Source organism: Physeter macrocephalus, chromosome 20, assembly GCF_002837175.3.
Source record: "Physeter macrocephalus isolate SW-GA chromosome 20, ASM283717v5, whole genome shotgun sequence".
NCBI classification, from domain to species: Eukaryota; Metazoa; Chordata; class Mammalia; order Artiodactyla; family Physeteridae; genus Physeter; species Physeter macrocephalus.
The window spans coordinates 78,403,455-78,419,632 of record NC_041233.1 but is presented as its reverse complement, the minus strand read 5'-3'; the positions used below and the strand labels follow the sequence as shown (position 1 = coordinate 78,419,632).

Genomic DNA, 16,178 nt, shown 5'->3' with positions numbered 1-16,178 from the left:
TGCGGAGCGCAGGCTCCGGACGCGCAGGCCCAGCGGCCACGGCTCACGGCCCCAGCCGCTCCGCGGCATGTGGGATCCTCCCGGACCGGGGCGCGAACCCGGTTCCCCTGCATCGGCAGGCGGACGCGCAACCACTGCGCCACCAGGGAAGCCCAAGTGCTGTGGTTTCTTTTTGCAAGTGACCTTATTAAAGAAATGGAATATTGCAGGCATGTCACCCGAGGACTTTTGTCTTAGAAGACCTTCCTATTTTCCTCTCCTGCTAAGAGAGTCTTTCTACTCTCAATTGGGCAGTTCATCGAGGTACCCGCTATCTCTCCTCACCCCCTTCCTCTCATAGCCTTTTCTGTTTTCATAAGCCATCGATTTGGCCTCATTTTATTGCATTTCACAGTGTGCTTAAATACCCCACACGGTTCCTCATCTCATTACAAAAGACAATTTGTAATGTGGAAAATGGCAATGTGATTTGTTCAGCTGCTGGAGTTTGTAAAACCTTCTGCATCAGGGCTTTCCTGAAGGGTGTCAGAGAGAAGAGAATGGAACCAGGATGCAATTAGAAACCCTGTTGATAATCTCTAAGTAAATCAGATATTCCTGCCATAGATCCTGGCTGGGTCACGTGGGGCTGGCATGAAACATCAAGACCACTGGCTGGTTCAATATTTTATGCAAAAGGGAATTCTGTAGCTGAAAACAAGATGATTGGAGGCCGTTGGTTTATTGTGAGTGGGCAAGAAGACAGCATGACTGAACCGACTTTCTCCTCCTTTCAGGGTCACTGTTACTACCATGGATACGTGCAGGGCTATTCTGGTTCCACGGTCAGTCTCAGCACTTGTTCTGGTCTCAGGTAAGTGACCATGACAGTGGCAGCTCTGGCCTTAAGCACAGCTACCGCAGACCACCCCCTTCTCCAATCGCTCTAAAGCACTAGAGTGACGGACCTCGCCCCCGCCTGGCAGAACCGAGGAGCCCTTGCCCGGCAATGCGGAGGGCACCGCACCCCCCCCACTCCCATCTCAGCTCGCCTTCCTTCGCTGCTGCTCTTTCGAGGCTGTCCTCAGGCCTGGTAGGTTGGCTGGGTTTCAGCAGCCAAGGATTTGGGGAATATCTTTTGTTTTTGTGGCTCGAGGCCAAACAACTCCCAGTGTTAAAAAAATAGGACATTAGGTATTAGCATTTCAGCTGCTTGCTTAATAAAAATGAAAAGGGCCTCTTCTCACTAGGACACAAAGTGAGGGGCTGACTGAGCACAGGTCCAGGTGAGCTGAGTATGGGCCTGGGTGGCAGGGGCCCCTGCCCGACGCAGGAAACAGTCCCTTCTGCTGCCGAGGACGAGCCAGCCCCGCCTTCCAGTCGCAGCAACTGGCCCCAGCGGGCTCTGTGGGCTCCCCAGGAAAACCAGTCTGTTGACAGATTCCCAGCTGCCTCAGCCTCTTGACTGGGTTTATCTATCTAGTTTGTGAACTAGCAGCTTGTGTCCTCAAAGTCCTGCTTTGCTTTGGCCGCTGCCACCAGAGTGCGGGTCTGCGGAGGGAAGGACGGAGGGCCCGGCACGGCGGCGGCCCAGGGAACGCGGGACTGTGCGCCGTGGGTCTGCGAGTACTGCGTGCCATGGCGGAGAAGGAACCTCGGTGCACACCCCGCACACACACCACGCACACAACATACACACCACAGACACACAACATACCACACACACCACATTCACACCACAGACACATACATAATATACCACACACAGACACAACATACACACCACACACACAATATACCACACACACAACATACATACCACACACACACAATATACCACACACACCACACACAGACAACATACACACCACACACACACACTATACCACACACACACAACATATTTTAGCAGATTTTTTGTTAAAGCCAGTAAGGTTTTGGGTTGAGTGTTTTTCTTTTATGGAACACTGATAATGTATGTCATAAAGAAACTCTTAAAAAGAAGTTTAACCACACACGCTGGTTCATGACTTATGCAAACTAAGGGAGGGCTTTGATCAGATAATAGTTTGGTCTAATTGTGGCATCCCTGCACTGTGTTAAAATAGCAGCACTTTGGGTAGACATTGTTCAGAAGTTGATGAAATTTAGTCTACTCATACACCTGAATAAATATTTCTAAATACTACTTTAAAAAAAAACCTTTAGGGTTTTTTCACCTTAAAAACTTTCAGGCTCCCAAAGTAGTAGAGATTTAGAAACAGTCTACTTATTTCACTCAATATTTAATTGATTTCGGCACATGTTCAGGCCTTTCAAGACACCTAGCTGCTAAATATTTTCTAGGCACAGAGGGGGAAAGCAGCCCACTGCCACCTTCTATTTCTGTGCGTCTTCAGAGAGTGACCCTGGTAGAACTCCACTGTAGGGTCAGAGCTGCCTGCTGGCACGTTCCCAGGGCTGGGCATCTGGGCTGATGTTTGGGTCCAGCTTGCTCTGCAGTGTTAGTTTCATTCCAGCAGCTCCAAACTGCTTATAGTGGTACATAGACACACACACCACACACACACCACACAATATACTACACACACCACACATACACACCTTAGCACACATGTACCACACACTATATACCACACACACCACACAATATACTACACACACCACACATACACACCTTAGCACACACGTACCACACACTATATACCACACACACCACACACACACACAATATACTACACACACCACACATACACACCTTAGCACACATGTACCACACACTATATACCACACACACCACACACACACCACACAATATACTACACACACCACACATACACACCTTAGCACACACGTACCACACACTATATACCACACACCACAACACACACAGTACAAGCACCACAGACACACCCTGTAACACACACAATTTATCACACACGACATACCACACATATCAACACAACACACACACACACACAACATGCCACACACAACATACCGCAGGCACACAGTGCACCTTGGACAACTCAGCACACGTAACACACTACACACGACGGGAGCGAAGTGGAGAGCAGGGGCCCTGGTCGGGGTTTAGCGGCTGTGGATGGAGACAGACGCCCCGCGCAGGGGAGAGGAAGCGGCGCTCTCGGAAACCTTGCCTGCTGTGAGTCCTGCGGCGCTGTGAGCGTGTACAGGTACTCTGGAATTAATGAGTGATCGCGTCGGCCGCTCTTACGGACAGACACTACAGCCGCTAGTGGACGGAATTCTCCAGAATAACAGCACCCGAGTCTGGCCGCGGCCTGGTCAGCACGCGCAGCCCTGGGCCCGGCTGGCGGCTGGACCGGCCCGAGGGAGGGTGCAGCCGGGCCTCCGGCCGCACGTCCCCCGGCCCGTCCTTTCCCGGGGCGTCCCTGCCCCACGTGCGCCCCCAACCCCCGCCGACCCCCAACACGTGTCCCCCCGCCGCTGCCGTTCTTCGTGGCACGGGCCACCTGCACGCCTTACGTGTACGTGAAGGAGGGCAGCGCAGCGCGCCCTGCAGTCGGTTTCCGTGTTCAGCGTCGTTTTGGCATCGTCCTTCCTGGCGCGTGAGGGGCGGCCTCTTCCCTCACTGCGCACAGCCTTGCGTTCCATGAACACCCGCGTTTCCTCTCCTCGTTTTCTCCGCCACGTGCATTTAGGTGGTTTCCAGCCTCTCTCAGCTGCCAGCGACCGGCCCCGCAGGCCTCGGTCTCCGTGACCCGGGTGCGGCTCGGATGGAGGCGCCCAAAGGAGGGAAGGGTGTGACCTGCCCGGTCCTGCCACCGTGTCCTGCCAGCGTGCCCGCCCGATTTCCACTCTGACCATCAGAGGACGGGGGTTCTGTTTCCTCACGTCTCCCCCAGTCCTTGAGATCCCGGATTCATTTTTAAGTATTTACCACTGGAATCTAACAGTCTGTTCAGAACTGGCTCCCCTCCCCCTTCGCCTGCTTCAGTCGCAAGCAGGGAAACCACAGCAGCAGACGTGGGCTGGGGTGAGGAGGTGACGGGGACATCCAGGAGCGCGTCAGGGGGAGGGCAGTTTGGGGGGGACCATGAGTCCCCAGGGCACAGTGGGGAGGTTTGAGGGGTGGAGGGAGGAGGGTGGGCTCAGTTAGAGGACGGAAGAGTTGCGTGGGGATCAGGGCCCAGTTCTCCTGGAAAACCAGGGCACAGGCACCTGGAGGACACAGAGATGAAGGACAGGGTGGGGTCAGGCCCGCTGGCATCTGGGCCAAGGTAAGTGACCAATTGGAGGTAGGCCCTCTGGGATCATCCGATAGACGTCCATGCCCCGGAGCAGAATAGCCCAAGCAGTGACCAGTCACTGGGCCTCTCTGAGCTCCGGTTGCCTTGTATTTAAAATGGAGATAAAGACTCTAGCTGAGACTGGTGGTTGTGAAAATAAGTACAATGACCCATAGGAAAGCCCAGCCCTGTGCCTGACCTTGAGTGAGCAGCCAATGGAAAAACCATCAGCCACTTGAGACAGTCTTACGTTCTTTGATTCTGGGACTGGACCAGTCAGGGAGGCGTGAACATGCCGTGCTTCTGGATTAATTCCATGCAGAGCTACACTGCTCCTACGAGAGCCGGGTGGAGCACACAGGACCACACACACCTGAGAATTACAGTCACCCCTCTCCTGTGTGGTGTCCAATACACCTGAAAGTAGAGAGTCTCTAACACATACGTGGGAAGTCGGCACTTTACTGTCGCACCTCTCTGGAACCTAAAAGGTGGACCTGTTTTGAAGGCTAGATATTTCCAACCTTCAAATTAATATAGAGGTCACTGTGTGCAAAGAACATAAAAGCTAATTCAAACTGGCTTAAAGACCAAGCATAGAGGTAGATTCATGCTATCGAAAAGTCCAGGGACGGCTTCAGGTATGACTGGTTCCAGGGCCTAACTGATGTTATCAGAATCCATTCTCTCTCCATCTTTGGCCTCTACCTTCTTCTGTGTTGATTTCATTCTCAGGCACTGTTTATTTTTGCGGTGACAGAGGGTCTTCAGGCAGCTCCAGACTTACATCCTCAGAGGGCGAGTAGAAGAATGAGGACCCTTCTTTTAAGTTCAGCAAAAGTCCTCAAGATGCAACTTATTGTCCCTCACTGGGTCATGGGCTCCTCCCTGAAACAATCAGGCTCTAGGCGTGCGGGCTTCAGTAGTTGTGGCACGTGGGCTCAGTAGTTGTCGCTTGCAGGCTCTAGAGCGCAGGCTCAGTAGTTGTGGTGCACGGGCTCAGTTGCTGTGTAGCACGTGGGATCTTCCTGGACCTGGGCTCGAACCCGTGTTTCCTGCATTGGCAGGCGGACTCCCAACCACTGCGCCACCAGGGAAGTGGTGGGTGGAATGCTCTAATTTAACAGGTTATGTGCCCAACCCCTGGGCCAGGCTGAGTGTGAACCACACCCAGCCTCAGGGGCTGGTGCGGGTGGGGGAGAAGGGTGGGTACGTGAAGGAAAACCAGAAAAAGGACAGATGAGGGCCAGGGACACACAGAAACTACAGGCCAACTCCAACAACAGCTTCCACATGTTTGTGAAAACTCTAAGCTAGCGAAACTGAGACCAGGCGTAAATGGAGACGTCCAGGTTGGTCTGATAACTTTCAGGTGGTTTTCATAGGGTATCAAACCCTTGATGGATAAAGAGATGAGGGTATCTTCAAGGGAATTCCTAGTGGCTCCTTTTTACACTAAATAAAGCAATCTGCAAACCAGTGACATTAACTAATTAGTTTTAAACTATGAAGATGAACGACTGGGTAGAGTATTCCTGAGTCACATTTAAATAGGACAGATCTGCCCCCTGTGCTTGGCCTTGCCACTTGCTCTCCACTCCCTGTCCTTCATCCCAGGCCTGCCCCCCAAAGGCACAGGTAAGTGTCAGGGTCCCCGGGTTCTCCCTCACAGAGGGGTCCATCTCTCTGACCAGATTCTGCAGAGCGACTGAGTCTCAGGACCACCTCTTGTCTCCGGCACCTGGAGAATGTCCGCCCGCCGCACCCCGGGTACCTGGCACAAAGCACAACTTGGCAAAGAGGAATATTGTGAAATACTTATGGCTGGGGTTCCAGGAAGAGTCAGGGGAGTGAGTGCTGCCTCGTCTGGTGTCGACCACCAAGACGGGGTGGGAACACTGACGGAGCAAGCTGCTGCGTGGGCATGGAGCTCCTGAGAATTTTAATTTCCCAGATCTTTGTGCTGTTGTTACAAAAGCAGCAGACCATGCATCAACAGAGAAATTCCGGAGTTATGTAGTCAACTTTATGATCTTGAGAGGAGAGAATCAGGCCAGAGACAAAGCTGTGTTCGATCAACTGCTTCCTGGCAGAAGAATCAATCGAGAGGGGAAATAAAAATGCAACTAGAGTAGCACCAGCCTGGTAGATTTTGAGAAAGAATATAGGATTAAAAATTATGTGAAATATGGTGTGACCCCAAAATACATTCAGAGCTAGGAATGTGGAGGAAAACTCGAGTGTCCTAGGGGATGCATTAATTAGAGCCCAGCAGATTACAGTTTTGCAGAGAAAAAGCAGAGAAGGAACATCCTGCTTTGCTTCAGAAAAGCTGATCAAAGACGGGCAGGCAAGGAAAGCTCTGTCCTGGAAGAGAGAAGAGAGGAGGGAAGCAAACAAGTCATCCTTCTTCATTTGAAGCTTGAAGGGGAAAAGATAAGGAGAGAGAAACGCATGGAGATCCCAGCAGAAAGGGGGATTAAAGCGGAAGCAGCTCTTGAATGGAGGGAATGAAGTGCAACGTGGAAAATAGGTCATAAAACCGAGTGCCGCCATAGAGCTTATCCTTCCTTTGAAAGGACTCCAAGTCAAACGGCAAGTTCGGGCCATACGTTAGTTTTGTACCATATCGTACGTCTCCCCAAGACGCCCAGCCCTCGTTAGCACGGTGTCAGCGCAGCGTTCGTGGTTCATGGTTGACACTCTCGCTGCTTCGTGCCTCGGCCCTGCTCCTGAGTCCCTAAGCCCACGAGCAGCCCCATGAGCACCAGATGCTCCTTGACACAGTCATGCACGGGTACCATGTGCCAGTGATGGGGAGAGAATTCTGCCCCTGTCCCAGAGGAGCTTAGCCGCTGTGTTTTGTAATGGGACAGGCGTCCGGTCCTGGCTCGCTCCTGCCAGGGCATCCAGATAGCCGTGTCCCTGTGTGCCGATGTGATTCACAAACACCTCATTGCTGTCCCCTTCCAGCTCCCTGGTTAGAGCATGAGGTCCTTAGCGGGGAAGAGCCCGTCTCTCACCATTTCTTCCTCTTCTCTTGCTCCACCTCCGAGCTTCTGCTTGGAAATCTGTCACGAGGACTCCTGGGGGCTCACAATTTTGGAACAAGCCAAGAGTTTTCCCATCCCCTGCGGGCACGCTGGTTAAAATGAGGCTTAATTTCTTAGGGAATCACCTGTGCTTTGATAGACTTAAGGGAAGCATTCACGTAACAGATGAGGAAACTGGTGTCTAGAGTTGTAAACTAGGTATTCGTTGTAATGACGACTTCATTTTTAAGTGGAGTTTAGGATACCTGAGCGCGAGGTGTACACACACTCACAGCTACACACTCACGCTTTTACACGTGCTCTCGCACACAGGCGCACACACGCCCCCAAGGGGGATGACAAGCAGGCTGTGTCACACTTTACTCTTTGCCATCATCACAGGTTCTGCTTTAGGAGGGCAGGGCCCGGTGTTAGTGCCGCTGCTTTACAGAGCAGCCGAGGCTCAGTCACCAGGAGCCCGGCCCTGATGCTGCAGCTCGGGGCTGCAGGCGCTCACGCCAAAGGATGCTGTCACCCCCTTCCCAGTCACAGCCGCTGTCTCAGGAGAGGGGCATCTCGTGCGTTGACACCAAGCCTTGGCACGCGCTCGTGCGACGCTCACTAAGCTGTAGGCAGGTGTTACGTTCCTCAGATTATGGTTGAGGAAGCAAAGCCTGGGAAAGTGGCTTCCCCAGAGTCCTTCAGCTGTAATGGGCAAAACTCCATCTCCAACCCAAGTCTGGCTGACTCCTTGTTCCATATTTGCGCCACTAGATCTTTTGCCCGACTTGGATCCAACCTTCTTTTTCAGCCCCATCGTCCTCTACCCTGAGGAGCCCCTCCCCCATTCCAGCCCCACTGTTTTCTACATGTTTCCGGAACATGCCCTACATGTGTCTCACCGCCTTTATCCCTGCTGTGCCTCGGCCTGGGACTCACTCCTCTCCCCATCGCTCAGTGGCTTCGGAAGGTTCACTCTCCCACCAAGGCCCAAATCAAATGATGCCTCCTCCACGAAGCCCACCCTGGCCTCCCAGCCACTCCTTGCCATGCAGCTCAACCCTGCCTCGCCTGCTCCATCGTAGACAGCCCTTGCTTCTGCAGCGCAGTGCCTGTAGCATAGCAGGCGCTTCCTAGAGATTTGTTTACACCCCTGGGTTACGGCACCCGTCCTGCTTTGGCTCACTTACAGTCAATTACTGTACCTTGTGCTTTCACTACCCTGCTGTAAGGACCTTCAGGGTAGGGAACATGTCCGATAAGCTCTTAGCACCGGCCTTAGATGTGGGAGACAGCACAAGATGCTTTTAAAAATTCAATTAAATAAAAATACTCAGATGCCAGGTTATTTGGTACCTGAATAAGTACACACATTGCTGTGATCCTTTCATGTCTTGCATTGACTTTAATTATGTAACATAAAGTTTACTGCACTAAGTTTTATATAATGAGATCAAATATAACACAAAATGCAGGAATACTTCTTGCTCTACCACACTGTTGAAAAATAGTCAATCAACTTATTTTTCAAAGGGGTAGAATTGACCAGTGTTATGGTCCATGGAATCAGAAATAACCATTATAATGAAAGTAATCATTTGCAATTGAGCGATCAGGGCAATCACAACCATCATTTTTTTAAAAAGAAAGAAAGGAAAAGTTCTGCTTTGATGCAGTGCTGTTATTTATAATTTAACAAGCACGTTGAATTGATCCATTTGAAGAAATTGACCAGAAATCCCAGCTGAGAAGGTGAAAAAAGGATCTTGGGAGGAAAACAAGTCAGAGGGAGTGAGGTCAGTGCTGGGAAATGAGCCTCAGCCCTCCTGAAGGACTGGCCACGTCCAAGGAGGCCGAGGAGTTGCCCGCCGTCGTCCCTGGTACCGCTCAGCTGGACTTGAGTGTTCGCTGATCTGGGTGGATGTGGGTTTTCCAGATGTCACAGCTCAACCGAAATGGCCCCATGGCAAAGTGGTCTAAGGGGCCGAAAAGTCAGGCACGTGGAGATGACCTTGCCTTTGCTGTCCTGGCTGCTAGGAAAGCAGGGCCCTGGGCCCACCCTAGCACTGTCTAGAACCTGGCACGTTATAGGTGCCCAACAAACATTGGTGGAATAAACGTGCTCTCCCCAAGCCATCAGGTGGTCCGTGAAACTTAATCCCAGCCAGTTCAAATTTTAAAAAAATCTTTAAAGTGTAGTAGATCACGTTAAGAAAGAAATTAGCTTAGAGTGGGAGGTGAAGTTAATTTGACCTTGACCTCTGTTCTGTGACCTTCTGCTCCCCTAGCTTCTATCAGGCTGGGCTCCGCTGGCTCCCCTCCACCCCGCAGGCCATGCCACCTCTGGTGAGGCTCTCCTTCTGCCTTCCTCTTCCTCCGTGGAGATATTCATTCCGGCATCCTGTGTAAACATCTGTGGGAACCACAGCTGGGTTTGGAGCCCTTCTGCACCATCTCCAAGGCCGCTCCGGTCCCCACCCTGAAGGACCCCCAAGGTCAAGTCTCAGTTCTCCCAGGTTCTACTCTCATTCAAAATTCAGAATGTCCAAATCCCAGCTCCTTGGTCCCAGACTGGCCCCCGTCCTGAACTCTTTTCCATTCAAGGTCCAGCCCATCCCAGGCTCCGAGCTTGGCCCCCCGGGGGTGATCTCTGATAACCTCTGGCAGGCACCAGCCCCTCCCACCCCCACCCCTTACAGCATCTCCCTCATCCATCTCCCCTTCCCCATTCCCCCGTCGCCACCCCAGAGCAGCCCTCCCTCCCCCCAGGATTTTTAAATTGCTTTGCACCCATGCTTCCTCCACCCTTCCCTTCACGTCCGTCTTGCACATTCCAGAAGGTCGTGTTTCAAAAACACTGCTCGATCATAAGCCCTGCCACCCTCTGCACTCAAAACCACACGGCTCCCCACGGCCTACATGTCAGAGCCCCTGTTCACTCACGTGCTCGTGCAACAGTGTTTCCACGGGTGTTCATCCATCACCTCCTCACGCACTGATCGCTGCAGCCAGACATCATTTCAATAGGAGGAAGCAAGTGCCGTGAAGTAGGTGTACACAAAACCACACGAGAAACCCCGCAGAAGGGCCTAGGGAATCCTGCGGGGAGGTATGGCTAACCTGGACCTCAGAGGTTGTGCTTCAGCCTGGAAGGCTCTGCCCGAGGGCTGCCCGGGAACGGTGGGAGCCTTTGGGTGAAGACGTGGCCCCAAAGCAGCTGCATCCCACAGGCCAGAGGGGTGACCACCAACGGTTACAAGGCAAGGAGCCGGTGGATTTGATAGAGGTCCCGGGATGGAGGTGGGGAAAGGCAGAGGAAGAGGGGCCAGCAAGAGCAGAGTCCCGGCAGTTGGGAGTTGGAAGTGCATAGAAGAGGCAGTGTCGTCTTCTGCGCAAAGCGTGTGCGCCACGGTGGGTGACGAGGCCACAGGTGCAGCCCGAGGTCTAAAGCCGAGGTGAGCGCCTTGCCTGGCATCGACCACCGCCCAGGTCCAGGGCCCGCCCTCCTTCCGTGGCCCCGCTGTCCTGCGCGCGTCTCCGTTTCAGCCACGGTGTTTCTTTCTGAGCACACGCTGACCTTTCTCTCACCTGCACTCTTGCTTCTTCGAGGCCGTTCACCTGGCCCCCGAGCTCCCCACACCTCCAGGCCCTCCCCATCCTCCAGAGCTCCCTTCAAGGCCCCCGTTTCACATGGGCTGTTTATCAACCATTGCTAGGTCAGCGCTGGGCTGCCTGCCCAGCCTCTGGGCAGCTCTGAGTTTCTCCGGCATTTTGCACTTGGAATCCAGCTGCGCCCACCCTGGCACGAGTCCTTGGCCACTCAGGAGAGGGGCTGACCATCCAGAGTGGCCAAAGACAAGGGAGCCGCCTCAGGAGCCAGGTCCGTCTGGGGAATCCTGGCTCTGCCACTGACCAGCTGTGGGCCTGTGTTAGTTTCTTAGGGCTGCCGTAACAAATGACCGCAAACTGGGGGGCTTGAAGGCAACAGAAATGTCGCCTCTCGCGGTTCTGGAGGCCGGAAGCCTGACGTCAAGGTGTTGGCGGGGTTGGTTCCTTTTGGAGGCTCTGAGGGAGAATCCATCCGTGCCTCTCTCCTGGCCCCCGGCACTCCTCAGCGTCCCTGGCCTTGTGGCCGCATCACTCCAATCTCTGCCTCTGTCCACGTGGCCTTCGCCCCCGTGTGTCTGTGTCTTCTCCTTTTTCTGTGTCTTATGAGGACACACGTCATTGAATTTAGGGCCCACCCTAAATCCAGGATAATCTTATCTTGATATCCTCCACTTAATCACACCTGCAAACCACTGCCCCCTGTTGTTTTTTTGGTTTGTTTTTTGCTGCTCCACGCGACACGTGGGATCTTAGTTCCCCATCCAGGGCATCGAACCTTCGCCCCCTGCATTGGAAGCATGGGACTCTTAACCACTGGACTGGCCGGGAAGTCCCCTCCCCCTTTTTGAAGGTTTATATTCACAGGTACCGGGGATGAGGACTTGGATATATCTTTTGGGGAAGCACAGAGACCATGGGCTCTCGTCGTTGGCTTCCTGTTAATGAAAGGGGCTCATCATACCTGCTTTAGAGGACTGCTGTAAATATTAGAGAAAACAGAGGCTTCAAGAGCCTGGTTCATGGGGGCAGGGAAGGGTGAGGAGTGACTGCCAACGGTACAGGGTTTGCTTTAGGGGTGATGAAAACATTCTGGAATTAGACTGTGGTGATGTTTGTACAACTCAGTGAATATACTAAAAAACCATTGAATTGCATGCTTTAAAAGAGTGAGCTTAATGGTTGGTGAATTATTTCTCAACAGAGCTGTTATTTCTAAAAAGGAGCCTGGCTCAGGGTAACCATCAATCGTAGCTGCTATTATTATTATTGATATGCCAGTGATAGCTATTCTTTCTCTTTTTTTAACATCTTTATTGGAGTATAATTGCTTTACATTGTTGTGTTAGTTGCTGCTGTATAACAAAGTGAATCAGCTACACGTATACACATGTCCCCATATCCCCTCCCTCTTGCGTCTCCCTCCCACCCTCCCTCTCCCACCCCTCTAGGTGGTCACAGAGCACCGAGCTGATCTCCCTGTGCTACGCGGCTGCTTCCCGCTAGCTATCTGTTTTACGTTTGGTAGTGTATATATATGTCCATGCCACTCTCTCACTTCGTCCCAGCTTCCCCTTCCCCCTCCCCGTGTCCTCAAGTCCATCCTCTACGTCTGCGTCTTTATTCCTGTCCTGCCCCTAAGCTCTTCAGAACCATTTTTTTTAGATTCCATATATATGTGTTGGCATACGGTAGTAATAGCTACTCTTAACATTTTTTATAACAGTTTGTTTTACCTCTTTGGCCGTGTCTCCCAAACCTGATTATGAATTACATTTGAAATGGGAACCATGGGTGAGATGCCTTTATGGGTTCCAAGGGAGCTAGCCTGGTGCTTTGCACGTAGCAGGGGATAATGAATATTTGTTTTGATTATACGTGAGTAGTTCACATGGAAATTACTTATTGAAAATAAGCCTGATGGTGCTACTGGGTTCACTAATACTGCTGCCATCGCTGTGTATCAGACACAGATGAGGTGGGATACCGCTTTTACCCATGAGCTCCTCCAAAAAAGGACTGAAATTAAATTTCATGCCAACTGCATTTCTAACATGATTGGCAGCACAGTATTGAGCCCCAAAGTCTATTTCCAAGAAAATGCGGTTAGCGATTGAACACAGAATTAGCAAAGGTCAATTCCCATTTTTCAATCATCATCTGATTAGAGGTCATCAGAATCCATGTGCCACTACCCTGCTTGCCTGGGAGTAGAAAGAAAAATCATATGAAGAACAACGCCATTCAGCTGTGTTCTTGCCTGACTCACCATTGCTTTGGAGATTAAAAACTGAATTTCGAGAAGGACAAAAACGTATCTTGAGGAAGTGTAGGTCCCCTGAGTTAGCACTTTGAAAGCTAACAAAATAGTAAATCTATTTAATATTCAAGCCGTTAAAATTGTAATAGATTCCTCTTTGTTTCCATTGAAGGAAAAACAATAGGGTTTTGAAATGTAAAGTAAGCCTGCCTGTTTTCAAAGCAGCAGCTCCATTTCTTTGGCCCCTTTTCCCCTCTGACTTCTGCCTCTGTCACAGTCATCCCTGTTTCGGGCCCCACAACCCTCTCAAGGCAGCACGGGAGGGAGGCAGGCAGGAGAGCGCAGGGGCTGAACATCTCAAGCCTCAGATACCTGGGTGGAGACTGGGTCCCACCTGTACCCCCAGCTACCTGTGTGCCCTCGACAGCAGGGAAAATGACCTGAGCTGCGCTATATGGGGATCCACTGAGCCTGCATCCTAGGCAGAGTGCCGTGAGGGGTGGCCCTCATCATCTCCAACCGCCCCTCTCTTCTGCTTCTCCCATGCACCACCACTCACTGCCCCGGAAGTTGGCCTCACCCTCCCCTCCTAAGGGCCAGTCCCCGTGTTCTCCTGATCCTCTTAATCTCCCCATAGAGAGGATGGCCACAGGCTTCAGCTTTCCCAAACACTGGCAACTGTCTTCTAACCTCTCTCCCCCTGCTCTACCAGTGGGAAGAGAACCCCACTTTCAAAGTCTGCTGGATTTAAATTCCACACTCTTGAGATACTTCCAACTCCAAGTTGACAGCCAAATACCTATGACATTCAACTTAAATTACATTCGCTTATCTAGTTTGGGGCCAGAAAGGGCTGTGAGAACATCAGATTTTCACATCTCAGAAACCCCGAATCCTTGAATTTTGTGTCCACTGTGGTTTCCAGCAATCTCTAGAGCTAAATGATTAATTATACACAAGACAGTCCAAAGCAATTATTTAATTAAGATGTACGATAGGCTGCCAATTGTTTGGAGCAAAGGGAAAGGCTTCACCCCAGTTTCTCAACATCTGGCCTTTGGATGACTTAAAAGATAAAAGGAGATACCAGAACATTTTTATGACTGAGTAACAATTTCTAGAAATTTTCCATTAAGTAGAAAATCTTTTTCAGTCATGTGCTTCTCATGATTAGAACTTGGTGACAGATTTTACTGTAAGTGTTCAGCTTATTGAAATCCAATGCAAAATAGAAAATGTTGCAATGCAAAATGAAATGTCGGTGTCATTTTCTTTTTAGGGCAGGAAAGTCAGCTTTCTAGCCGATCTCTCTTTTCCCCTCAAGTGTATTCATTTTCCACTTTACCCTGGCCTTTTTTTTTAAGGATCTTTTTCTTAATTTAGGGTTTTTCAAAATCAACTTTAATAAACAGAAATGTCCTACTACCCATTCTAAACTGAGAAATCTAAGTTTTAGCTCATAAACAACTTTTCAAAGAAACAAATACAAGCCACCCCAGAGCTGATGACCAAAGTCCTGTCTATATGAATAGATCTGCTTGGAGATACATGAAGACTGTAGTTTGGGGGGTTGGGAGTAGGGGGCCAGGGTGTATAAGAGAACAGCTGTATGTAATGACTTTTAATCAATCTGTGGGATTTGAAAATAGCCAAAACTTCTCAGTTACGCCAAACCACATTGGCTCCCCCATCTCTGAACAGTTAAGTGTTGTGATTATTGGTAACACACAGCTTAACTCTCCAGTGTTTTCCAGCTGCCCCGTGTGTCTCGGTGCAATCTTCTCAATTAGGCTGCGGTCATCCTGGACATGATCTTGCTGTTTCTTTCACTGCCTGTAACACTTCACAAAACAGGGCTAGTGGAGTAAACCAGCTGAATAATAATGAACTGATTAGCTTGTATGGGTTCACCGGTTGCATTCAAAATAAATATTTGCCACATCAAACCTTTTCCTTCCATACTATTTGAGTATTGAAATACTGTTGTTCCATTAAAATTTAAGAACGATTAAATAGTCACCTATAAATGGGCCATCAATAAGCATTGGATGAGTGAATGGCTGAACAAATGAGCAAGAGTGGATGTTATGGGAACACCTTTCAAGCTCCATCCTTTGGAAACAAGCTCAGGTCGTCTGAAAGAAACTGGTGGAGCACCCGACTTTTTCAGCTGTTTCTTAAGGACTAAGCTATTTCTTAAATCCTTGGAACTGATGCCCTAAAACCTGGAGCCCATGACCTCATCCATAGTCCTGAATCTCCTGAAATTTTCGGCAAAATACTGTGGGTCTACGTAGATGTGAATTCTTCTGGAGAGAGTATAAGGAGGTTCATGTCTCAAAAAAGGTTGAGTCACTGTGTTAGAAGCAACTATTTACAATCAGATGAATTTTGCATGAAAATTGTATGCATTTATGATTGCGGTCAACTTGATCAATAACAGAAGTTGCTAGATGTGTGGGAACTCTCAGAGCTGCTAGTTTACTGTTACCCAAGTTCTCATTTCTCTAAAGAAAAAACTTATTTCAACATCAGGAAGAGCCTTTTTAAGTCAAAGTACTTCTTATTCCACATTGGAAAAGAGAAAGGAAAACCAATGTGTAGGCCGATGTTCCCCCATCACTTAAAGAAACTGACATGGCTCATTTCCAGGAAGTAGGACACAGCCTACTGGAGCTCTGTCCTGCTCCAGAAGGTCAGACATGCCTTGGGATCCATGGCATAAGGCCACCTCTGTCTCTGCAAGTTAAAATATTTAGCAAATGTGTCCTTTTTTTTTTTACATCTTTATTGGAATATAATTGCTGTGCATTGTTGTGTTAGTTTCTGCTGTATAACAAAGTTAATCAGCTCTACGTATACATATATCCCCATATCCCCTCCCTCTTGCGTCTCCCTCCACCCTCCCTATCCCACCCCTCTAGGTGGTCACAAAGCACCGAGCTGATCTCCCTGTGCTACGCGGCTGCTTCCCACTAGCTATCTGTTTTACATTTGGTAGTGTATATATGTCCATGCCACTCTCTC

At 50.2% G+C, this 16,178-nt stretch overlaps 1 protein-coding gene across 1 annotated transcript in view; it reads left to right on the top strand.

Moving 5' to 3' along the window:
- LOC102991696 (disintegrin and metalloproteinase domain-containing protein 12) overlaps window positions 1-16,178 on the top strand; it is a 698,539-nt gene that overhangs the window by 574,367 nt on the left and 107,994 nt on the right. Inside the window, exon 8 of the mRNA XM_055081255.1 lies at window positions 777-853. Coding sequence (XP_054937230.1) covers window positions 777-853 — 77 coding nt within the window. The remainder of the gene's footprint in view (window positions 1-776; window positions 854-16,178) is intronic.